The sequence below is a fragment of the Geotrypetes seraphini genome, chromosome 2 (genome assembly GCF_902459505.1).
Source record: "Geotrypetes seraphini chromosome 2, aGeoSer1.1, whole genome shotgun sequence".
Lineage (NCBI taxonomy): Eukaryota > Metazoa > Chordata > Amphibia > Gymnophiona > Dermophiidae > Geotrypetes > Geotrypetes seraphini.
In genome coordinates, this window is record NC_047085.1 from 313,934,533 (window position 1) to 313,961,226 (window position 26,694).

The following is a 26,694-nucleotide window of genomic DNA, read 5'->3' on the forward strand; positions in this document are numbered from 1 at the left end:
GTGACCCGTGGCAGGAGAGATAGGGCATCTTTCCTGCCGCGGGTCGCAGCAGTTCGGGTAGAGGAGTGATGGCATCACGGTAGGGGAGATGAGGCATCTCTCCTGCCGCAATCATTGCTGTAGGGGGTAGGCAGGTTGCTGGGGCCGCTGAGCTGATCGCAGCAGCCATGATCAGCTCAGCGGCCCCTTTTTCGGCACTTAGACCTGTTTTGACTTCGTCTAAGTCAAATAGATAAGTGCCAACTAGGCAACCTGCCTAAGGTTTTGGTTATACCTGCTGCACGCCTAGGTGTAGGTTGGCCCACCTCCCGCCCTTTTCCCTTTTCTAAACACGCCTCTTTTCTCTCTGTGCGTTTAGTGGCAGGGGAAAGGCCTAAGCTGGTTTTAGATATGTCTAAAATCAGCTTTGATTATGGGTACTTGGACGATCAGGCTTTTTGATCGTCCAAGTAGCCACTTTTTAGACATTTTTTTTTTTGATTATGAACCCCATAGAGTACAAAAAATATAATAATAATTTTTTTCTTTTTTTTGGGTAGGGGGGTTTGGATTGATGAAAGATAATTCAATCTAGAGATAACCAATAGACAACTAATGTAGTCTATGGTTTGGATTTCTGAGATCCTTTTTTCCTCCTTAACCACCCATGCACACATATATTTGTGCTTTGTGGCATGCATTCTCACTATATAGACCTTTTGGGTTGTAGTTGACTGCATTACAGATGTCACATTTGGAGGAAGAAAAAGCACTTTGAATCCACCTTCCTCTCGCTCTAAGCTTTCAGCTGCAGGATGTGATGGTGCATTTTCCAACAATAAAATTAAATTTCCTTCTTTTCCTGTATGAAGATGAAATCTTTTCACTTCTAGTATGAAGCAGTTGTTGTACTGGTCGAGGAAAATTTCACAATTCATCCAGGCTTTCTTTTGGCTTCTGTATAACAGTGGTAGCTTATGTACATTTTTGAAAGCACAAAAGTTTTTAGATATACAAATTAGCAATAACTCCAACTCATGACTTCCGGTTGTATTTTCCCCCATCAACAGTGTGATTCATTTTTTGGATGACTTGAACCCAGGAGCTGATTTCTCCTTATGACTAATCAGAAATTTCCTGGGAAGTGATTTCCAATTCAGACCCATTTAATCTGCAATATAGACACAATTGGGATCATAGGGCTAGATTCACTAAGCAAACCGATGGAGTACCGATCGGTTTGCGATCCCCCTTTGAGACCCAATTCCCTTCTGATCCGATTCACTAACCTCTGTCCCGATCATCCTCCAATCCGTGCATGCAAATAAGGGGGAATGGCATTCAAATGATGGCAGGCAGCAATTCACTAACAAAAAACCTGCAACACTGACTGGCTGCCCGATCACAAACAAGCGACTGCTGGGGACCAGTCATTCACTGCTTTCCGACTGCCATCTCCTGCTCTCTGCCTGCTCTCTACCCCGACTTTCTAGCTCTCTGCCCTGACTCTCTGCATTTTTCTCCTGCAGCCCTGCTCTGGCCCGGGTTTCCTCTCCTGCTCTCTCTGCCTTTTTCTCCTGCTGCCCTGCTCTGCCCAAGTCTTCTCTCCTGTTCCTTGCCCCGACTCTCTGCCTTTTTCTCCTGCCACCCTGCTCTGCCCCGAATCTCCTCTCCTGCTCTCTGCCCCAAGTGCTGCCCTGCCTTCCCCCGCAGTGCGAGCCAGAGGTTTTAACCCATGGGTTTAAAGCAAGTTAAAACCACGGGCTCGCTTGGCTAGTAAAAGTTAAAATTAAAAAAGAAAAAAATGGTCTGCGCATGCGTTGGGATCGCTACAGAGCGATCTCAGCGGTTGGTTGGGGTCGCAATTCGTGAATCAGCCCCACGTACATGGATTGGATCAGATCCCTCACGGATCGGATCCGATTCATGCCCATAGTGAATCTAGCCCATAGTGTTTGATAATGTCATTAAATTGGACAAGAAAGTCATTAGCTGCTGATAAATTTGCAGAAAGTTTTTCACTATGAATTTCAATCTGCCTGATTCCATGGCATTGTTTAAAATTTCGAAGCCATCCAGTGCTGGCTTTGAATTCAGAATTTCCATGAAGTTGCTAATTGAAAAACATTACCTTTTCAGCTAATATCAGCACAGAAATTGGATGGTCCAATGATCATTTTTGCAAAAATCATAGATATAGAGCTTTATCTACCTGTTCATTAGTTGACCTTTTCATGGTTTTTCTGGAACAACTCCCTTCCTCTTTTTCATGAACTGAAACATAGTTGATAATAGCACAACTTTACCTTTTTATGTCAGATATTGTTGATGTTCCTAAACCATATTCTAACTTTTTTCCTGACACTCCTTTCTTTTAACTTATCCACAATGTCCATTTTGTCTTTTAATGACAAAACAAACCTTTTTTGCTTTGTTGACACTTTCATTTTCTTGTTTTTAGAAAGAAACACAGCACTGAACTGCTGAAACCTTTCCTCATAGGAGTTGGGAGGAAAATAAAAAGCAGGGCTTTCCTCTGTTACATCCCTACCCTTGCTAATGTCATTCCCTGGAGGAGCCTACAGAGGATAAATCATTGCAGCTGCTGGTAGTCTTTGAGGTACACTGGAGAAGATGTTGGGTTATTGGCGAAGGGGAGTGAGACAGGGGACTAAATCGCTGTTGCTGGGTGGGCCAACCTAAGCCCAGCTGTTACTACACCACTACAGTACAGGTACTGTACTGTATAATACATATCACACAGTTTTTTAAATCAAATCTTCAACATAATCTTTGTATTATACTATATTTTCCTTTAATAACCTGTCTCTAGTATGCACACTGAAGTACAATGTACATTACCGTACTTTTGAATTTAAATACAAATGTCAGCACTGGTCTGGATAACTGAACACAGCAGCAGAGTGAGAGTGAGTGGCCCCCTTCCTTGCCCTCTATGCTCCTTCCTGACCTCCCTTGCTGGCATGCGTCCCCTTCCCTTCCCCCATAAGTCTTTAATTTTCCTGGCACGAGCAGCATGACGAACTTGCTGCCCGTGTTGCGTCTGCTTTCCATCTGACGTCACTTCCTAGGTGCGGGACCCAGAAGGGACATCAGAGAAAGCCACACTAATGCGGGCAGCAAGTTGATGATGCTGCTCGTGCTGGGAAAATTAAAGAGGTACAAAGAAAGGGAAGGGATGCATGGCTGTGTGTGTGTGTGTGTGGGGGGGGGGGGGTCGGGAAGGAGCAGGGGCGCAGAGAGGAGGACAGGTGCTGGCACCCCCACCAAGATGGCATCTGGGACAGACTGCCCACCTTACTATGCCATTGACTGGACATCCAGATAATTGGAGTACAGATAATCAGTGTTCCACTGTATCTTGGTGTGATTTTGTAGTATATCAAAATAAAAACTGAAATAGAACTTGAAGATAAAATTTAACACAGCATTCCGGGCTATGTACAGGGCAAGAGTCAACGTCCATAAGAAACTAAAATAAGTCGCAATTTCTGTAACCTCCTGGTACTGAGAAAGTCTGGAGAAAACCTGCCAGATAAGAGCCCGGTATTGCCTTTACGGTTCCTCCTGGAGGCGCTCAAACACCCGCATGTTCGCCTAGCTAGAAGCAAACTCTATGGCTTTTTTTTTTTTTTTTTAATCGCTGTCAGTCCACTGCCACGAAAGCCTATCTGAAAGATTTACTCCCCTTGCAGCAGAGGGGGCCGCGATCGGCACTCTCGTTCGTCAAACTCTAGCCTGGCGGTGGTTTTTGACGACAATCTGCAGCCACGACTGCGCCGTTGGCAGAAAAGACAGCAAGAAGCAACCCCCCCCCCCTTTTTCCTCCTAACACAGGCGCACCGGGGGAGGGAGAGGTCGTCGGTTCCCGGCTTCTCCCCCGCAAGCCATGGGGAACCAGCTGGCGGGCATCGCGCCCGCGCAGATCTTGTCCGTGGACAGCTACTTCTCGGACATCCACGACTGCGAGTACGACCGCAGCCTGGGCAGCACGCGCTTCTTCAAGGTGGCGCGCGCGCGGCACCGCGAGGGGCTGGTGGTGGTCAAGGTGTTCGCCATCCAGGACCCGTCGCTGCCGCTCACCGGCTACCGGCAGGAGGTGGAGGAGCTGAAGATCCGCCTGCACTCGGCGCAGCACTGCCTGCCCTTCCAGAAGACCACGCTCAGCGACAAGGCGGCGCTGCTCTTCCGCCAGTACGCGCGCGACAACCTGTACGACCGCATCAGCACGCGGCCCTTCCTCGCGCCCACCGAGAAGCGCTGGGTCGCCTTCCAGATCCTGACGGGCCTGGAGCAGGCGCACCGCTCGGGCGTCCGCCACGGCGACATCAAGACCGAGAACGTCATGGTGACGAGCTGGAGCTGGGTGCTGCTCACCGACTTCGCTAGCTTCAAGCCCACCTACCTGCCCGAGGACAACCCGGCCGACTTCAACTACTTCTTCGACACCTCCCGCCGCCGCACCTGCTATCTGGCGCCTGAGCGCTTCGTGGACGGCGGCGCCGTGGGCGAGCTGGAGGGGGCCGGAGGAGGGGGCCGGGATCCGGCGGGGGCGCCGCCGCTCGTCGACCTGCTGGGCGGGGGCGGGCAACGGACGAGGGGCGAGCTCAAGAGGTCAATGGACATCTTCTCGGCCGGTAGGTGAGGATTAACCTCCGACCCCCCCCTCTTCCCACAGCATTTAGGAAACTTCTCTGTTCTGGGGGAGCCCTATTTGCTCCTAGACAAACATAGGGTCATTGTAGAGCTCTGTGCCGAAAGCAGTAGAGATAGAAGCTGAAAGTTGTGCCTCGTTTCCGGTTTATTTACATCCTTTATTAATAATAACTAGTCTTTAAGCCCGTTATATTAACGGGTGCTAGAATATATGTGTCTGTTTGTCTATCTGTGTTTCTTTCTCTCTTTCTCCTTGGCCGCTGTCTGTATCCTTCTGTCTCCCCCCCCCCCCTTGAGTAGAGCTGTCTGCCCCCAGGATACACCTCCCCCCAAAGCAGGCCCCTTTCCCTCTCCCTAACTGTCTCTCCATGGCCCTCTTCTGTCTCCTCCCCCCCCCAGCAAAGCTGTCTGTCCCCAGCACACCTCCCCCCAAAGCAGCCCCCTTTCCCTCTCCCTATCTCTCCATGGCCCCTTCTGTCTCCCCCCCCAGCACACCCCTCCCCCCAAAGCAGCCCCCTTTCCCTCTCCCTATCCATGGCCCCTTCTGTCTCCCCCCAGCACACCCCTCCCCCCAGAGCAGCCCCCTTTCCCCCTGGCTCCCGGTATTGATTCCCTTCTTACCCTCCCAACATCCAGGCGTCTTCTGGCCTGTTCCTCTTCACCAAAGCAGCCTGCGATCGTGGTGGCCGGCTTTAGCGAACCTCGCAGGCTGCTCTCCAACTCGGTAGCACGCGATCCCGTGTGTCAGAGAGAACGTGCTACTGAAGCTGGAGAGCGGCCTGCGAAGTTCTTTAAAGCCGGCCACGATCGCAGGCTGCTCTGAAGAGGAGGATCAGCGGTGGCAGCGGCGAGTGAGGGTGGGAGGTGACACGGCGACTCCTTCTTCTGCACGGAGGTGGAGAGCGGCTTCCGAGGTTCGCTACAGCGGCTGGCGAACCTCAGCAGGCTGCTTTGAAGAAGAGTGGGAGGGAGGAGTCGCTGGTGTCTTCTGCACAGTCACGCGCAGGCGCCGTGAGGACTGGCACAGAAGCACACCTCACAGCGCCACTGCCTACGAATTTTCAAGAGCGCATGCGCCTCTAGCATTTTATTTTTATTGATTACAGTAATCCAGGGTGCTTAAGATTAGGAATTGGACCAGCAGTCTGAAGGAGGGGAAGTCAAAGTAATGTTTGATGGTACGGAGTTTCCAGATGGTGTAAAAGCATTTTTTGAACTGAGCGTTGGTGTGGTCTTCGAAGGTCAGGCAGCGGTCTAGGATGACTCCAAGGATTTTGATGGTGGGGTTGATGGGGTAGGTTAGACCGTTGAGTTGTAGGGTGGTGGTAGTTAATTTGTGGTTGGGACTTGCAAGGAAGGATTTAGTCTTTTCTGGATTTAGTTTTAGTTTGAACCGGGTGGTCCAGTGTTCGATCATGGTGAGTACTGAAGAGATGTGCTGTTCTGTTTCTTGTGACAGTGAGGAGATGGGGATGACAATTGTAATGTCATCTGCATAAATATGGGATTTCAGTTTTCGGGCAGATAGCATGTGTCCCGGTGAAGCCATGTAGATATTGAATAGGGAAGGTGATTGTGGTCAGGTTTTGCAGGTTGAGGTTTTCCTGTATGTATAATGAATAGGCACAGAAGAGCATTGCATATATAGTGTTGGTAGCGTGTATGCATGTGATGGGGTTATGTTTTTCATCATACCTCTCTCATACAATCTTCTGGGGCCACCCATGGATTTGTAAATACCCCTAATCTGTAAACATGTCAAATGATTAGAGATCAAAATATAAGTTGGGTGTGCCCTAGGGCGTTGCAGGAAAGTTAACTCCCTAGACTCAAATCTAAATTTTTAAGATAAGGAGCACCCCTCAGCGTGAGTTTGAAAGCTTTAAAGAGCAGCTCTAGTGCTTAGAATAGCAAAGCCAGCAAACACTGAGCAGAGATTACCACTCACTGCCAGCCGCACACCATCATCTGGGTGCTCCTGTGTGCTTTAAAGTGCAAGTCAAGTGCAAACAATGTGCAATAAATCTAATATAATAAAAGCCTAAGCTGCGCATGCGCACTCTTAACTGCGTGCTCCTGTTTTCCGTGCGCTGTAGGTCCCCGCTCGGCTTAGGGTTTTATTGGCTTCAGACGGCGCGGTGGCTGTCGGCATCTGCAAGCTGCCGTGGCTGTCGGCGGAGGGCAGAAAGCACATGATGAACTGGGGCAGGGCCTAAGGCCCGCTGTTCGTCAGAGGAGCAAGAGGGACTGAGCAACCCTCCTGCTCCCAACTTTTAGAGGGAAGGGGAAGCGGGGGTCCGCGTCCAGTGGCAGGAGGGAGTGGGCATCCCTCCTGTGTTGTTTTTTTTTTTTTTTTGGGGGGGAGGAAAGGAGTTGGCCCGATGGCAGGAGGAAGTCGGCATCCCTCCTGCCATATTTTAGAGCTCTGGGGGGGAGCGCTGATGGTAGGAGGGAGTCGGCATTCCTTCTGCCATTTTTTGGGGTTCACGGAGAGGGGAAGGGAGGGAGCACTTTGTCGGGGGAGGCTTTTTTTGGAAGGGAGGCCTACTGCTGGACGGGGGAGCAGGAAAAAGGTGCTGCTGGACAGGGGGGAGATTAAAAAAGGGAGAAGGGCTGCTGCTGGATAAGGGGAGCAGTGAAGGGGTAGTGGTGGACACAGGGAAGGTAAAAGGAAGGGAGAATGGGTGGACAGCTGAGGAAAAAGAAAGACAGAAATATAGAAAGCGGCTAAGAAGAGAGAGAGAGAGAAAGAAATAGACAGACACACACCCATATATTCTAGCACCCGTTAATGTAATGGGCTGTAAGACTAGTAAATATATATAAAAGTGGAAGACAAAAAGTTCACTATCCTGCAATGCCCGACCCATTGACCTGAACAGAAAATGAAAAAATTAGTCACCTGTCCCTCTAGTTACTTAGCTGAATAAAGGTGCTCTAGTCAAATAGTAGCAAGGAGAGTTCAGCTTTTTTTTTGTATCAAAGATCAAAGCTAAGGTGCAGTCCTTCTGGGTTGAACCGTGTTGAAAGAGGACTGCACCTTAACTTTGGTCTTTGATCCAAAAAAAGCTGTACTCTCCTTGCTACTCTCCTTGTTTCCTGAACAGACAGCTGATGTAAATAATTACTAAATAAAAAATAAAAGCAATCCCTCTACCGTTGTTGTCTCCCTCCATGCTGTGCCTTGCCTTTTGGCCTGCCCCCAGGGGTTATCTTCGGGTCGGTGCGATCAACGCGGTGTCTTCGGGCCGGCTCCCTGAGTGCTGCATTGCACAAAGCTGTGGGCAGCGGCTCCTCACGTGTGTCCCACGCCCCATGTGGAAGCCTTCCCTCTGATGTTGCGACGTCAGAGAGAAGGGTTCAGGTGCAGGACGTGCGTAGGACGTTTCCCATGGCTTTTCCCATGGCTTTTCCCATGGCTCTGTGCACTGCAGCACTCAGGGAGCTGGCACGAAGACACTGCATTGATCGCACCATGGACCGGCAGCTGAAGAACACTGTCTTGGGTCCGAAGGATGTGCCAGCCCTATGGACCGGCAGAAAATTTCTGTGGACTAGCGGTTGAAGAACACCGATCTAGACCACATCATTCGGACCTCTAGTGCTGCCACTAGGAAACAAAGTAACTAAACCAGATATTTAACATGTGGCAGGCAAATAAACATATGGCACTTTTTTTTTTTTTTTTAAAGTACAGTGAAACCTTGGTTTACGAACATAATTCAGCATAATTTGTTCCAAAAGTATGCTCGTAAACCAAATTGCTCGTATATCAAAATGAGTTTCCCCATAGGAATGAATGGAAACTCGCTTTGATTCGTTCCACCAACCCCCCCCCACCCGAGGCTACCGGCGCTGCTCTAATCCCCCCCTCCCTTGAGGCCACTGGCGCTGCTCCATACATCCCCCCCCCACTCGAGTCGTCCGCCCTCTGCGATATTACATGCTCCCCCGAGCACCAAAATGATATCCCTTCCCCGATTGGGCACCGGCACCAGTACCAACGCACAGGACATGCCGGTGCCCGAAGATCCTCCCTCTTTTGTGCTGGGCTGGGCGGTGCATCGGTGATCTTTCCTCTTGCTTGTGCAGCGGGTAAGCCACTTCCTGACTGACCCTCCCCACTCGCCCTCTAAAGCAGGAGCGGAAGGCCAGCAAAAGGCAGCACTGCTGCTCCTGCTTTAGAGGGCGAGTGGGGAGGGTCAATCAGTGAATTGAGAGGCCGAATTTTTTGGCGGGATAAATTGATTCGAATAGATTCACCCGAAATAAATCGATGAATCGATTCGAATCGTGAATCGGGCAGCACTAATAGGTAGTATGTGATAGGGAAATTTTTGGCAAGCAGCAATATACTATCTTTAATATTAGATGTAGCAGTGCTCTGTAAACTACCCACAGTTTTATCTATTTTCTCTAACTTATTGCCTAGCTTTGCTATATGACTTTCATGCTCATTTCATTTTACAGTTGTGTCTGAGGAAAATTGGCACAATTTCAAAACAGTAGTTTGTAATGAAGACTCAGTTCTATTAACAATTAGCCATACATCATTTAAAGTGATAACTTTATCTTTAGGGAGAACATTTAGATTTGGCTCCGTAACCATTTGTACAGGAGTCAAATCTTTTGTTCCCAACACTCCAATTTGATCTAAGTCATTAAGTCCAGCTGTATCAAGAAATTGTGAAGAAGAGGCTACATCCTCAGTCTTAAAGGATGTCTCTACTCTTCCAAGAAGACTTAATGGCTGGGGAGGTGGTGATGGTTCTCCAGAGGAGAGGGAAGCAGACTGTGTAACTAAAGTTACCCGCTCTTCTACCTGATGACGATCCATAGTACCTATACCTGAAACCAATGAAGTAATTTTCGCTTTTCTTTTACCCATGGTAGAAGGAAAAGATAGTGGCTCGCTCTTGACTCCTCATGCGCTCCGAAAGGGCTCAAAAGGGGCGTGGCGTGCCCCTTCGGACTCACAACGGCGGGCCGTGTACCACGGCTCCCTGATCTTTTTATGAGGCCCCAAAGGACCCCTCCTGGAAGCACCGGACGCCGGTTGCTGTGGGGGCTGCCTGCCCTGATATGAAAGTTAGTGCTTCTGGCGGCACTGGCTGAAGTTACATTTTTAAAGCTGTTAAGTCAGATTTGTAAGTAACTCAGAACTTATAGATTTTAGGATTCTTGCTGTTTACCTCAGCTCTCAGCTGACAAAAGGACCAACTGTCCCTACCAGTGCTCCCCATAAGGTACAGCATGCACAGCCACACGCTGTTCTTAATGTGGCTATGCTTCATTCCTGAATCTGCTACAGGAGAAGTGTAGGAGTCTATGCCACTGGAAATGCTCAGTGAAATCAAATAAAGCTGCAACTGTGCTTTTAAGTATGAGTTGTACTTAAGTCAGGTGTCTGTAACTTGGGGATTCCTGTACTAATAATGAATATGCATGACAATGGTGCAGTTTATATAATCCGTGCCTTTGGCTTTTTTTTTTTTTAAAGGGAAATGCTGCAGGAGTGTTTGAGGTTTGATCAACCATGTTCCAGTGTGGTTATGGTAGATACTTGTTTTGAAATCAATTTTGTTTTTCTTTGTTACTGGTAGACTTTCTTTGGGAGCCAGAAGTTGAATGAAGCTGATTTCTAGGGCCTGATTCCCTAATCTTTATTTTCCCTATTGGTATGATGGAAAGTAATTGGTAGAGAATGACATGGGGACAAAATTTGGCCCCGTCCTGTGAGTACTGTCCCCATCCCCATGATTTCTGTCCCCTTCCACACAAGCCTCCAACAGTTATGAGTTTGCATTTAAATATTTTTATTTAGTATAAAAAGGAACAATATTCTGTAAAATTGGTGTTTATAAATCACAAATGGAAAACGGTAATAAAGAACAAGGATCAACAACCCTCCCATCTCCCTTCCCATTTTGCAGACATCCCCTCCCCTGTACTCCTTCCCTGCCTGACTTATAAAAGCACTTTAAAGGGAGCTGTTATAGCCTTTTCCAGCATAGACACCAGAACCCAAATGATCCAGTTCCAACAAGGAACTAAAATAACTCTCCAGCCACCCTCTACCCTGCCAATCCCAACAATATCTCTGAATTGTAACTTTTTCCCTGCCTTAAATTTACCTGTTGCCACCCAGTTTTGTACTCCTAAATTTAGCAGATTATAAAAAGGCCAAATTGTTTACAGCCATTGTTAACAAAGTGTATAACCTCTCAACCACTTTTCATCTCATTTCCTAAAACAAATTCTTCTTAAATATTTCCAGACTAAAATTTGTAGTTTACACCCACTTTGCAGATAATTAGATTTCAATATTATTTAGATCAGAATTTTCTATGAAAACATTGTGGATGCATCATTTCTGCGCCTAGATTATTTCCCCAAACTGAAAGTATTATTACTGTACTTTTGAGCTGAAACTTGTTGATCTTGGGTGAAATGCAAAAGCTGTGCCTTTTGGCAGTTAAGGGTTGCTGTTATCTTTGTCTTTCCCTCATCAGCCTTTTGCTTCTTTGACAGCCAAACTAATGGGAAGCAGAAGTTGTCGGGGCCACCTACTTGCTAGCCCTTCTCTGTCCTGGCTGACTGCTTGCTGCTAATGTCTGTGGCAGAGTCTGCTGGTGATCTTATCTTCTTAGTGTCACTAATTGCAACAGCAGCCTTATCCTATTACATCCACCCAGGTTCCTTCTACTCCTTGCCTGAGCCTGAAGGCTTTAGTGTAGACATTGAAGATGGTGGACTCTCACTTCATTCCCGCCCAGAGATGGCATCATGCTGGCGGGGAGGGGTGGCAGGGAGTAATAGCAGCCCTGTGACTAGGCAGGAAAGCATAGGCCAGAGTCATGAAGGGAGGTGGTCCATGGGTCGAATCTGCAACTCTGCATTGGGAGGAGATGAAAACTTTTAAAACATACCCCAGCACTGCGGTAAAATCAACTGTGAGAGCATTTTTTTTTTTAAACTATGAGGGCAAACCCTTGGAGGGATGCTCAGTTTCACTTTCACATCTGCCGTAATTTTTATTGAGGTCTTAATCTTACTGCATGTCCCCATGTCATTCTCTAGCTTTGATTCTTGGTGTTCTCTTAAAATAAGGCTCTTTGCAAAGAAGCAGTGATCTTCAGATGGCCAGATCAATTTATACAGGAGCCGTAAACCAGAGTGTGTAGGCTGCTTTGCTATAATGTGTTTCATTTGGTTCTGCTTTCCTTTACAACTGCTTAAGTAGATCTTCTACACAGTATTTACATATTGTTCTTGTGGTAGGCATAGGCTTCTATGTGCTTTTTATTGTATATAAAGATTTTAAGGTTCTATAGCAATTTCTTTTGTATGTATTTTTCAGGTTGTGTAATCGCAGAATTGTTCACTGAAGGAGTGCCACTGTTTGACTTGGCTCAGCTTTTGGCCTATAAAAAAGGTCATTTTTCCCCTGACCAAGTTTTGAATAAAATTGAAGATCGTTGTATCAGGAATCTGGTAAGTCTGTTCAGTGTCTCCATTACTGGTGCAAGTGCATTTCCATGACTGCAAATATAAGGGCAGGTGGAGATGCCATGAGTATCTTCAGTAAAAGGGCCTGGATGCAAGAGTTAGGAATGGCAGAAGATCTCACAAGTGTAGGGGAGAAGATGAAGAGAAAGGAATGTGTTAGTGGGGGAGAAAGGAAAAGAGTGACTGGACTGGGGGAGGAGGGAAAGGCAGGAGGTTTGCAGGGGGTACTGGAAGAGGAAAAGGAGGACTATCTTTAGATGGGAAGGATTGTGGTGAAGACCGAGGGCTTCCCAAGTGTGGATGATAGAATATACAGTCATTTTATACTCTAGCTACACCCTTTGAAAAACAGATTTTGAGAGGGAAAGGGGGCATATGAAGTCCTGGAAGAGTTTTAGCGTTTATTTCTATGTTTGTGTTGTTCTCTGTCAAGTGTGCATGTAATGCTGGCTGAAGTATATGTAGTTGGCCTGCCAAGCTGAACTATATGAATGATTAAGAATATACTGTAAACTGATACTGAGGTACCTTAATCAGGACCCACAGCAGATAGGCTTGTGTAGAGTAGTGCTGCCCGATTCAGGAAAAAAAAAATTCAGTTTGATTCAGCCTGTTGAAATTGATTTTTTGATGCGATTCGATTTTCCTGCCCAATTGGGTATCTTTTTTTTTTTTTAATTAAACATCCTGGTGGGTTTATTTTATAGCCTCTTCACCCCCTTTGCCTTCTCCTAACCACACTGGCGCTGTGGTGTAAACAAACAAAAGACTTTTCCTCTCTGTTAAATCCTAGCTCACGTTTGCGGTCTAACACCATCTCTGGCATGGTACACATTTCAAATCTGACATTGTAATCACAAAACGGAAAATAAAATTAATTTTTCTACCTTTTGGTGTCTGGTCATTATTCAGATCTTGTTGGTCCCAGGCTCTGGTTTTCTTCTGATAACTTGCTTGCCAGGGTCTCCTTTCTTCTTTCTCTGTGCTACCCATCCATCTGCCATCTCTGTCCTCCCCTTCCTTTTCCCTTCCCTCCCCCGGAAGTCTGGCATCTTTCCTTTTTTCGTCTCCATCCACAGATCCAACTTTTCTCAACTACCCTTTCATCCAGCATCTCTCCTTCCTTCCCCACCACCCCAGGGTCCACCATCTCTCCCTTTCTTTTCCCAACTACCCTCCTATCCAGTATCTCTATCCCCCCTCCACACCATTCCTTGTGTCCAACTTCTCTCCCTCTCTGTTCCTTCCCTCCCTAAATCCCATTGTCCATCATCTTTCTCCCTCTCCTCTATTTTTAGACCCATTATTTCTTCCCCCCAAAGTCCGGCATATGCATGTCTCTTTGAACCCCCTTCCCTCCCTCCGTGTACTTCTACACCAGGGCACCCTCTCTGAAGGCCTGCACCCCACCCCGAAGGCCTGCCTGTCCCCTCTGAAGGCCTGCACCCCACCCCTGGAGGCCTGCCTGTCCTCCCTGAAGGCCTGCACCCAAGACCTGCATGTTCCCTCTGGCCTCCTGGCATCAATTTACCTAATTTCAGCAGCTTGCATAAGATCGCTAGTGCTAGCGATGTTTGCAAGCTGCCATAGGTCTTCCGAGCTCCCTTCTCTCTGCCGCAGTCCCGTCCCTCCTCTGATGTCAGTTGAATCAATTTAAATCGTGAGTCGGGCAGCACTAGTGTAGAGGGTGCTAGAGGAAGAGAGAGTAGTGGAGTTGAGAATGACTTCAGATAATAATGACACACTTTTCATCATAGGTCTTTTGCTGGTTTAGCTATGAACATATAATGTGTGTGTTTATCAAACCTTTCTATCTTAAGGCCATTATCTAGACCAGTGGTTCCCAACCCTGTCCTGGAGGAACACCAGGCCAATTGGGTTTTCAGGCTAGCCCTAATGAATATGCATAAAGCAAATTTGCATGCCTATCACTTCCATCATATGCAAATCTCTCTCATGCATATTCATTAGGGCTAGCCTGAAAACCCGATTGGCCTGGTGTTCCTCCAGGACAGGGTTGGGAATCACTGATCTAGACCAGTGTCTCTCAAACTGCCACTGTGAGATTCTGGATATGCCATGAGAGATTACAGAATTTTAATTTATTTTTAAAAATCCCTTTTATAAGTATACACTAGAATAGATGTCATGTACGTAAGAGTCTGTTGATGTTATGAGCATCTGTGTGCATAAGGATTCAACTCCTCAAACAAGCATCATTCTTTGATGTGATTGGTCCTTGAAAACTAACAAGTACAGTAATTTTAGTTTTAGCTGTATTTTTTAATGCAGTAGTTATCCTAACTTGAGCAACAAAGCAATCAAGGCTTTGAACATGGATTTTCAGCTCTGACAGAACTTAAATCGAAAAAGAGAACGACTGCAGATGGTGGATGATGAAATGTGTGTGTGCTTGTCGCTTATCAAGCCACATTTTGAGTTCATTTGCACTCAAAAACAAGCACATTCATCACATTGATTAGTAATTCTTTTCTATGTAGTTTCACCATTGTTACAATTACCCATATATAGCTTAAAGAACTTTAAATAAATAACCTCAAATTTAATTTTTTGTTGGTTTTGCAATTTTATAATTTCAATTATAATGTGCCGCAAAAAAACATTTACTCCCTTTAGTGTACCAGAGGGAGAAACACTGATCTAGACATTTGGCCATATGCAAAATAGTACCATTTACACATGTGCATTACATTCAAATGTAAAGACTGATTACAAAAAAACATTATTTACACATGGAGATTCACACCATGCAAAGATTTCAAGGGCATGCCTTGGATGCCATTTGGATGGGATTGAAATCTAAAGGAGTATTCAACAGAAATGCATTTATGAGTGGGGGGAAATTTCTGTGTCTTGAGTTTATACTAGTTCAAAGGTGTGCATAGGTTAAAAAAAAAAAGTTCTTGTTTTGAACAGGCTTTATATGAAGGATTAGGGGAGTCAAGAGTTGCTATACTGGGATAGACTGGAGGTCCATCTAGCCTAATATCCTGTTTCCAATGGTAACCAAACCAAGTCACAAGATCCAAAATGAGTTAAGCAGATTTTATGCTGCTTATCCTAGGAATAAGCAGTGGATTTTCCCAAGTCCATCTTAATAATGAATTATGAACTATTCCAAAATTACCCAAACCTTTTCTAAACCCTGCTAATATGACTACTTTTCACTACATTCTCTGGCGATGAATTCCTGAATTTAATTATGTATTGAGTGAAGAAATATTTCTCCAGTTTGTTTTAAACCTACTACTTATTATCTTCGTTGTATGCCCCCTAGTTCTACCGTGTTTCCATGAAAATAAGACACTGTCTTATATATATTTTGGGCCCAAAAAAGGCACTAGGCCTTATTTTTGGGATGTCTTATTTTTTTCATGTGCAATGATCATCTCTCCCTTCCTCTCCTCTACCCCAATTCCTCTACCCCAATTCTTCCTATTTCCTTTCTCTCCCCCACATGTGCAACATCTTTCCTCCCCTCTCACCCATCCCCTTGCTCCAGGTATCTTTCTACCCTCCTTCCCATCCCTTGTGCAGCAGAACCCTTGCAGCTTCTATCCCCCCCTCCCATCCCCCCATGTAGCATCTTTCTATCCCCCCACCGCGTACCCCCCCCCCCGCACTGCCAACCCATCTTTCCTTCCCATCCAAACTGCGAGACAGAAATAAATACCTTACAACAAACTGGCAGCGTCGGCAGCAATCTAGACAGGCTGTTTCGTGGCCTTTTATTGCCTGGGGTTCCTCTGCCGCATTGCTGATTATGTAATCAGCAACGCGGCAGAGGAACCCCAGGCGATAGGCCGCGAAGCAGCCTGTCTAGATTGCTGCTGACGCTGCTGGTTTGTTATAAGGTATTTATTTCGGTCTCGCGGTTTGGATGGGAGGGAGAGATGGGTCGGGTGGGGGGTGGGAAGTGCTGCGGCTGCCGGTAACTAGGGCTTATACCTACCCTGAAAATCATGCTAGGGCTTATTTTTGGGGAAACACAGTACTTACCTACCTGCCTACCTACTATCTCGTACCAGGGATTCTGTCTGTATTAATATGGCATCCCCATAGAACCTCTCTGGAACTGTAGAATATAAGAATATTTTGTAATGTAATTTTCTCCACACTTAACATATGCCTTGCATAGAATTGCCCTGTTACTCTCGTAAATTGCATCTTTAAATGAGTCTTATAAAAACTGATCAGAATCCCTTCTTGGTTTTCACTTGTCCAAAGGATCTAATACTCATGGGAAAAGCTTGAACTGACTAGCTGGATATAGACTTTTCCATTGTGTAACAGACCCTCTGTGGTAGCTTTTAAAGCCTACCGAAAGGTGTATATCTGTTGCTGTTTGGGGAAAATTACTTGAATTTACCACCAGATTGTTTGCTCATCATTACTTCAGATGTCTTCTCCTCTCGTCTTTCTCTTTTTGCTCCAGGTCACTCAGATGATCTGCAGAGATCCAGAAAAACGTTTAGCTGCGGAAGACTACTTGAAGCAGCAGAGAGGCAATGCCTTCCCAGAAATATTTTACACTTTCCTTCAACCATACATGGCCCAGTTTGCCAAGGAAACCTTCCAGTCAGCTGATGAGCGCATACTTGTCATACGCAAGGATTTGGACAACATCATTCGCAACCTATGTGGGGATGACCAGACAGAGAAGGTAGAGGGGGAGACAAAAGAAAATGGCCTGCTCATTTTGGTGTGTCTGATTACATCCTGCTTGCAGACCCTGAAGCACTGTGATTCCAAGCTGGCAGCCTTGGAGCTCATTCTCCATTTGGCACCTCGGTTAAGTGTGGACATCTTATTGGATCGCATTACCCCTTACCTGTTACATTTCAGCAATGACTCGGTGCCCAGAGTGAGAGCAGAAGCCGTCAGGACACTGACAAAGGTTCTTGCTCTAGTGAAAGAGGTGCCACGTAATGATATCAATATCTACCCAGAGTACATTTTACCAGGCATAGCCCATCTGGCCCAAGATGAAGCTACTATTGTGAGACTAGCCTATGCTGGTAAGAAGACAAACTCTCCTCACCCTCATTTAATTTCCTTTTTTGCTTTTCTATTTTCCCATATCCAGAACGAATTATGGCATTTAAAATAACACAGCCTCACTCCTCAAATTTTAATCATTATACAGTATAAGATTGCACAAAATAAGAAAACACCTCCAAGTTAATTCTGAAACAAAAATAAGCAAGTAAGTTTAAGAAGAAACAATATATCATAAGTCCAGTGAGAGACCACTAAGAAGGTTATTTTAGAAGTTCTATTCTTGTTTTAGACATCTGAAAACTGACATTCAGACATCCCTATTGCATGGACATTCAGATCCCGATTTTATGAAGGCAGGATATGGACAATAACACTGAAGTACATCCATATGGCGAGGGGGCATAATTTGGGCATGTTTTGGGCAGGACTAGGAAGAGCCCAAAATACGAACATCGATTTATAAAGGGAAATAGACAGCCAGGTCTAAAAAGATGGATCTCTGTATTTAGAACCGGTACTTGTCAAATCCAGGTTAAGAACATAAGAATAGCCCTTACTGGGTCAGACCAATGGTCCATATAGCCCAGTATCCCGTCTTCGTGGAGGTTACAGAAAGATGCTCTGGTTTCAGCAGCTGTTCACCAGAATGATTAAGACATGATACCTCCTTAATCCCTGAGTAGTTGTTGTCCTTCCTTCACACTTGAATGCGAAACCAGCAAGGGATACCTGATGCTGACATAGGGCAGCATGCAGATCTGAGGAGTAGCCTAAGGGTTGGTGGGTTTCAGCTTTTTTTTTTTTTTTTTAATTGAATTCTTCAGGGACAGAAAAATAACTTATGTACCTAAATATATGATACCTACAAGCCTTCAGGCTATTGGTGTACCTTTAGAACAGTAGGTAGATTTCTGTTGCTGGAGGCCTCCCACAAAAAATAAAAAAAAGAGCTTGAACTTGGGTCCTTTGATTCTCAACCCACTTCTTGTGTAATTAGGCTACACCTCTGCATGGATGTCTGTTTGGCAGCATAGGAATGTCCATGTCCCTTGTTTTCTCCATTCAAAATTTGGACATTTTAGTTTGTAAAATGGATGTTCATGCCTGATGTTTCCTGTACATGGCTGTCCACCTCGCATGTGTTTTAGAATAGACTGTATCCTATTCTAAAGTACATGTGAGATAGATGTCTGTTTGTTATGTTATGACTTGGATGTCCATATTCTGAGTTGAATATCCTTTCTAATATTCACGTTTAAAGGGGGAGGATAAAGAAAAAGGGAGTTAAAGCAATTGAGGGAAAAAAGATATCCTAAAAGACCATTAGTTCGATCACCCCTTAGATTACTTCTGTCTCTTCTGTGTTAGCCTCAGTGACTATACTGACCAGTTGTTGTTTTTTTAAATTTAGAAAAAAACCTTCAACAGCACTGCATAGTCATACCTCGGTTTGCGAGTAATGCGGTTTGCGAGTGTTTTACAAGACGAGCAAGCACTCTCACAAATCTTGCCTCGCAAACTGAACGTTGACTCGATATGCGAGCCCACACCCCCAAGAACTGGCATCACCCCTGAGAACCGGCATGGCCACCCGCCTGCCCAAACCCTTACTGCGATTGGGCACTGGCACGCAGCACCAACCCACAGAACATGCTGGTGCCAAAAGAGCCTGCCGCCTGCTGGTGAGCTCTGCCAGGCCTTGAGCATCTGCACATGCTTAAGGCCTTCTGGCTCCCGCTCTCTCCGAGAGGTTTGCTATGTGAGGAGTAAGTTCTAAAAACCAACAATTTTTGATCTCAATATTAGGAATGCATTTTTGTATATAACACAAAAAACCATCACACATATGATAATTGATTTGGTTTAGTTTAATTTTTTTGTAGTTTAATTTGGTTTGGAAGTCAGGTCTGTTCAGTATTTTTGTGAGCGACTATATAAAATGTATGAGCGATTGCTCACAATCTCTGTTAGAGAGAACATAGGTCACTAGGCTTGTGTGTACTGAGTTTTATTCAAAGAAGATTTCTTCCATGCATACAGGATGAATTAAGTCTCAGTGTCTTTGGTTTAAAAGAAAAAATCTTCCCAGGCCAATTTATCATACTTGCTACTCTTCTGTTTGGTTATTGTCAACTATCTACCACAGTGGCCTTCACAAATGTTTAAGTCTGGGCTGCTGTGGGTCCAGAACTGGGGAATGAGAGCTAACACATCTTCCCACAAGGGACAATGACGCTGACAAATGTGTGTCAGTGGCATCCATCCCCAATAATCTAATTTATTTTTCTTTTGAATGCCTCCCTTACCTAGGCTTATTCCACCAGTCTTCTGCCCCCACCCAATTTCTTCTTCCTTTACTATTGCCATCTTTCAGAATGGTGGTGCAATAATGTCTGGGGGCATTGGGGGACTCTCTGGGGGGGGGACAGTAAGTCTGAGAACAATGGGGGACTGACTCTCTCTGCAGGGGCAGTATGTCTGGGGGCATTGGGGGACTCTGGTGAGGGGTGCAGTATGTCTGGTGACATTAGGGAATTCTGGTGTGGTGCAATAATGTCTGGGGACATTGGGGGACTCTCTGGGGGGCACAGTAAGTCTGGGAACAATGGGGGACTGACTCTCTCTGCAGGGGCAGTATGTCTGGGGGCATTGGGGAACTCTCAGGTGGGGGACATTATTATTGTCATTGACTTGCAGACCTTGAATTGAAGAATGGTGGTAAAGTAACATATAGAGAAGAATCCGGTTCTTTTATACAGATGATACCAAGATTTGTAACAGTGGACACCCCGGAGGGAGTTGAAAACGTGAAAAAAGATCTGTTAAAGTTAGAATGGTCTAATGTCTGGCAATTAAAATTAAATGCGAAGAAGTACAGAGTGATGCATTTGGGGGGTAGAAATCCAAGGGAACCTTATGTGTTGGGAGGTGTGAGGCTCATAAGCAATGACAGAGAGAGGGGCCTTGGGATGATTGTGTTTAAGGATCCAAAGGCATCTAAACAGTGTGATAAGGTGGTTGCTGTACCCAGAAGGATGCTAGGCTGTATAGAAAGAGGACTAACCAGCAGAAGAAGGGAGGTGTTGATGCCCTATATAGGTATTTGGTGAGGCCACACTTGGAGTATTGTATTCGGTTTTGGAGGCTAAATCTGGTGAAGGATATAAAAAGAATTGAAGCAGTCCAGAGGAAGACAGCGAAAATGGTAAGGGGTTTGAACCAAAAGAAGTATGAGAAGAGACTGGAAGACCTAAATATGTATACTCTGGAGGAGGGACAGGGGAGATATGAGACAGACATTTAAATACTTGAAAGGTATTAATATAGAGCCAAATCTTTTCCAGCGAAGAAAAAATGGTAAAACTAGAGAGCATAATTTGAGGTTGCAGAGAAGAAGACTCAGGAGCATGTTAGGAAATTATTTTTCATGGAAAGGGTGGTAGATGCCTGGAATGCCCTCCTGAGGGAAGTGGTGGAGAGGAAAACGGTGATGGAATTCAAAAGGGCGTGGGATAAACATAGAGGATCTTTAATTAGAAAATGAAGGAAGTAAATTAAAGAACTAAGGCCGGTACTGGACAGACTTGCATGGTCTGGGTCCCATATGTGGTGATTTGGTGTAGGATGGGCTGGGGAGGGCATCAATGGGAACGCTACTAACTTGGAACATGAGGATGTTACTGGCCAGACTTTATGGTAGATATTCTGCAAACAGGATGGTTGGATAGACTGGAGTGATCTTGGACGGCAATTTCAGCATTTGAAACCTAGGACAATACCAGGTGCACTTTACAGTCTATGACCCAGAAATACCAGAGAAGAAACAAGTTAATTTGATCATGTATTTTTAATGGTTATAACTAATGGGCAGATTGGATGGACCGTTTAGGTCATTTTTTGCCATCATTCATTCATATACTATTCTTTAGAAACAATTGCTATAATGCTTTCTTAACAATCAGAGCTAAACAGTTTACAGGCCAAAATGTTAGTGAAAATACGCAATTGCTGTAACATGGTAATGTTTTTACATGTGGTGTTTAGCTATATGATATTTGTAAATTCACTGCTTCACCACCAGATGGTGCACAAACTCTTGCCTATAAAAAAATGCAAAAAAAAAAAAAAGTTTTGCCTATGAAAACATGGAACGCTTTGTTGCAGGGATCTCAAAGTCCCTCCTTGAGGGCTGCAATCCAGTCAGGTTTTCAGGATTTCCCCAATGAATATGCATTGAAAGCAGTGCATGCACATAGATCTCATGCATATTCATTGGGGAAATCCTGAAAACCAAACTGGATTGGGGGCCTCAAGGAGAGGGACTTTAGATCCCAGCTTTGTAGCATCCACAAGGGTCAGCTTTGTCCGCAGTGCTGTTCAGTATTAATTTGTTACCGCTGTGTAAGGAATTGTGGGCTGTTGAGATTAGCTTCCATCTTTATGCGTATGACATTCAGTTTCTGATTCCTGTGGACAAAGCTATGGCTGAAGCTTTGAATTGTTTTCAGAATTGTTTTCCAAATGATTCAGAACTGGATGCACACGAATCAGTTAAAACTAAATGTGATAAAAATTGAAGCTCTGTGTGTGGGTCATGAGAGACAATTATTGTCTTTTCCTTCTGAGGTTTTATTGGAGAACTTGGAGGTTCCTGTACTTAGCAGTGAAGGTATTTAGGGTGTGTGTGGGTTTTTTTGTTGTTTTTTTTTTAACTACGCTATCATTAAAACCACAGGTAAAGTTGGTGGTATCTCAAGCTTTTTTTTTTTTTTTTTTAAACTTCATTTGTTGCGTGGCTTAAGAGATCGTTTGTCACTGAATAATTTTAGAGTGTTTTATTACAATGATCCTCACCCCTGTGTTTGATTATTGTAATGCCTTATACTTGGGGTTGCCGAAGTATGTGGTACAGGCTCTTCAATTGGTTCAAAATGCAACTGCACGTATGTGGGCATCCAGATCTGAACATATCACCAATTTTGCAAGATTTACACTGGTTGCCTATCAATGTACATGTTGAATTTAAAGTTTTGTACCATCTTTAGGTTGTTGAAGGATGACTGTCCTGTTGTTTTGCAGTCATTACTACATATCTATCAACCGACTCGTATGTTGTGGTCCATGGGTAAGAAGTAAGTGCCATTGCTTAATACAGTGAGGTTATTAGGAAATCGTAAGACTGTGTTGACGATGCAGGGGCTGATTTGGAATGTGTTGCCAGTGGAAGTAAAGCAAGCCTCAAGTATTCTGCCGTTCCGGAAGATGTTAAGGACTCTCTTGTTTGAATGCACTTTAGCGAAATGAGATTGAGTATTGAAATTTGTTATTTTAATTAATGTGTTGCGTCAAACGCAAACTTGCTGCTACTTGCTTTTTTTTTTTAATGGCCTGCTTATATTATTAGGTTTTATTCATTGGAACTTGATGATAGACTTTTAAGTGTTTGTATGATGATGGTGCATTGTTTTTTTTTTTTTTTTTTTTTTGGGGGGGGTTGTTATATTTTGTGTGATGTATGTTTTGTTTCCTGCATAGAATTGTTGGATATGCAGAATTTAAATTTTTAAATAAATAAATAGCTCATAGCAATGATGATGTTTCTTCAGCAAACAGTAAAACCTTGGATTGCAAGTAACTTGGTTTGCAAGTGTTTTACAAGACAAGCAAAACATTTCATTAAATTTTAACTTGATATACAAGCAATGTCTTGCAATACAAGTACATACAGTATACACATATTACAACTGAGCCGATGGTTCTTCTCTCTCTGACACTGCGGGAGTGTAGTGACTGTTCTTTTTTGTAAATCTTTATTGACATTTCAAACTTTTATAATATATACAATTGAAGAATCAGAAAAACTGTATGAAAATACATTGCTATCATCACAATTATTACATTAAACAATTAAAGAGTGTAGTGACTTCTAAATGAGCGAGGTCTTGCAATACAAGTACGTAAAATATTTTGTATTTAAAGTTTTTGGGTTGTGGAATGAATTGTCTGAGTTTCCATTATTTCTTATGGGGAAATTTGCTTTGATATACGAGTGCTTTGGATTACAAGCATGCTTCTGGAACGAATTATGCTCGCAAACCAAGGTTTGACTGTATTTCATTAAAGTAAGAAAAGAAGGATTACAAATTTGTTATGTTTTCTAGTGAAAGAAAAGTATCCTAATGGTTAGTGCTGTGGGCTAAGAAGCTGGGGAACTGGGTTCAAGTCCCACTGCAGCTCCTTGTGACTGTGAGCAAGTCACTTAACCCTCCACTGCCTCAGATACAAAACTTACTTTTTCTGTCCTTAAGGGGCTTACAATGTATCTGCACTTGTACTAGCAAAGTGGTGTATCAAATCTATAACCCTTTACTCCCTTTACTTGCATATTAGTCTGAGTTCCCTTTTAGCTAGATGGGAAGTATGCATAATCTGTTGGGTCTAAATCGGGGGTCTCAGAGTCCCTCCTTGAGGGCCGCAATCCAGTCGGGTTTTCAGGATTTCCCCAATGAATATGCATGCACTGCTTTCAATGCGTATTCATTGGGGAAATCCTGAAAACCCGACTGGATTGCGGCCCTCAAGGAGGGACTTTGAGATCCCTGATCTAAATCATCTAGGAGGTACAGTATTTTTCGTTCCATAAGACGTACTTTTTTCTCCCCAAAAAAGTGGGTGTAAATAAGGATGCGTCTTATGAAGCGACTATTCCAAATCCCTCCCCCTCTGGTGGTACCTTTAAATTTTGGAGGTCGGTGGATGGCTGCCTGCTGCTTGTCGTGGCCCGCAGCGCACAAGCGTGCTAATGCCTGGGCCCACCACACTTCCTAATTGTGCCGGTTGCTGGTGCTTCGGAGAGAACGAGAGCCAGAAGGCCTTGAGCATGCGCAAATGCTCAAGGCCCAGTCTGGCAAGAGGCAGGATCTTCAGGTACCAGCACCTCCTGTGGGTTGGTGCTGCGTGCTGGTGCCAGATGGGATAAGGCTTCAGTTTGGGCTAGCGGGGGATGTCGGTTCACATGGGGGTGGGCGTTCACGAGGGGGGTACGGTGCCGGATTGCGGGGGGGGGGGCGGCGTTTGCAGGGGGGGCAATGACGGTTTGGGGGGGTGAAAGCGCACCAGTGGCCTCGGGTGTGGGGGGGAGGTGGAGCCAATCAAGCAAGTTTTCCTAACTTCTTATGGGGAAACTTGCTTTGATATGCGAGTAATTTGGTTTACGAACATCCTTCTGGAACAAATTATGGTCGTAAACCAAGGTTCCACTGTATTAGTATACAATTTTGTTCAGAATGGGTTTTTTCTTGTTTTCCTTCTCTAAATCTGAGGTCTGTCTTATGGAGTGAAAAAGACGGTAATTTTATACCTAAACATAAGCATTGTTGTACTAGACCAACGGGTCTATGAAGCTCAATATCCTGTTTCCATTAGTGACCAATCCAAGTCACAAGTACCTGGCAAGATCCCAAAAGAGTAAAGCAGATTTTATGCTGCCTATCCTAGAAAAAAACAGTGAATTTTCCAAAGACATCTTGTTATGACTTATTCCTAAAAGAAAAGTCCATTACCCAAATCTTTTTTTTAAGCCCTACTAATGTAACTACTTTACCACGTTCTCTGCTAATGAATTCAAGTTTAACTACATTTTGCGTGAAGAGGTATTTTCTCTGGTTTGTTTAAATTTACCATGTACTAGCTTAATTGTGTGTCCCTAGTCGTCATAGGTTTGGAAAGAGTAAACGTGGGGACATGGGAGGGGTCAGCAAAGTGATGGACTGGACACAGTAGTGGGGTACCTTACAGGGCACTGCTGTGAACTTCACAACCATATAAACATCTCACCACAACTCCATTATAGGTCATGGTGAGCCCGTAAAATACCCCCAAAACCCACTAATACCCACCTGTCTAACACCCCAATAGCCCTTACGGCTGCAGGTGCCATTTATATAGCAGTACAGAAGGGTTTTGCGGGGGTGCACATGTTTCACCATGAATGCAATGGTTAGAGTGGCTTATGGGCCTGGGTCCTCTTCTCTATGATTCACTAGCCCACCCCTCAGACTACTTAAGCCACTTCTGTGCAGCTCTACTAGGCTTTCCTGATGCCAGGTGCTGATGTTCTGGAGGCAGATGTGTATGTTTTTATTCCTATTTTTATGGCAGTGTGGGGGGTGAGTGATCACTGGGGGAGTATGTGGGGGGTCTGTACTTTGTGTCTGCAGTGGTTATCTGGTTACTTTGGAAACCTTTTTGCTACTTAGACCTATTTTTAGATGGCCTAAGTCATTACGTATAAGTTCCGTCTAGGCAGTCTCGTTAAACCTTTGGTTATACTTGCAGTATGACTAAGTCTAAGTCAGTCCACATCCTGCCCAAATCCCGCCCTGGTCTTGTCCCCGCAGTGAGGCATGAAGGATTGCGCGGTCCCCGCAGCCCACACCCGCCTGCCCAGTCGATCCTCGTGATTAGCCAGCTCTCTCCCTTCTCCTCACCTTAGTTTGTAGGTTTTCTTTTTCGGCGACCCGCACGCTATCAAAGAGCCGCGCACCCGCTGCTGCTCAGTTTCGATCTTCTGCTCTGACGCAACCGGAAACAGGAAGTTGCAGCAGAGCAGAAGATTGAACACTGAACAGCCGCGCGTGCAGGTCGCCGAAAAAGAAAGCCTGCAACTAAGGTGAGGAAAAGGGAGAGAGCTGGCTAAACACTAGGATCGATTGGGTAGGCGGGTGGGGGTTGCGGGGACCGTGCGATCGCCCGTGTTCCCGACTCAAACTGGAAGGAGGGAGTGAAAGGGAAAAGGATTCTGGGCCAAGGGGATGAAGATGGAAAGAAAAATCCACAGCAGGAAAGAAAGGGAAGGACAGGCAGGTGAGCCAGATGCTAGAAGCAGGGGAGGGGGGGGGAGAAAGAGGGAAAAAAGCTAGATGGGGTTGAAAAGAAGAGACACACTGGTATGGAAGAGGAAGATAGGGGAAATCTGGACACAGGAAGGTAACAGAAAGAGGGGAAATTATGTGCATGGGGCATAAGGACAGAGACATAAAGGGGACATGCCATGGGGATGGTATATGGACACGGGGGGGGGGGGGCAATGGCAGATACATAGGGGAGATATTAGAAATGGAGAAAATAGGAGCACAGAAGCGAGATGGTTTGTGGGGATGGGACAGGGACCGAGCTTGCAGGCTCCAGTGGCTTGCACAAATTACATTGTAACGTGCCATGAAAATAAGAGGGAGGAAGGTAGATAGGCCACGCGAGAGGAGCTGAAGGGTAGTAGAAAGGAACAGATGGTAAAGGAGGGAGGGAAGGGTGGTGGTGGAAAGGAATAGGACAGACATTGAAGGAGGGTGGAGAGGAACAGACCCCCAAGGGAAATGTGGAAGACAGAGTGGGAAGAAGACAGATGCCAGACTATGGGGGAGCGGAGGGAAGAAGATGGGTGCTAGACCAATTGGGGGGGTGAAGGGAGAGGCACAGTAACAGCAAATGGAAGACTTAGAGAGAAGA

General features: G+C 45.1%; 1 protein-coding gene across 2 annotated transcripts in view; it reads left to right on the plus strand.

Annotated features, from left to right (window-relative positions):
- Window positions 1-3,657: 3,657 nt before the first annotated feature.
- Window positions 3,658-26,694, plus strand: part of PIK3R4 (phosphoinositide-3-kinase regulatory subunit 4) — a 155,368-nt gene continuing 132,331 nt past the window's right edge. For both annotated transcript variants that reach the window (XM_033930022.1, XM_033930023.1), the window contains exons 1-3: window positions 3,658-4,637; window positions 12,017-12,150; window positions 16,622-17,204. In XM_033930022.1, the coding sequence (XP_033785913.1) occupies window positions 3,890-4,637; window positions 12,017-12,150; window positions 16,622-17,204 (1,465 nt within the window). In that variant the 5' untranslated portion in view covers window positions 3,658-3,889. The remainder of the gene's footprint in view (window positions 4,638-12,016; window positions 12,151-16,621; window positions 17,205-26,694) is intronic.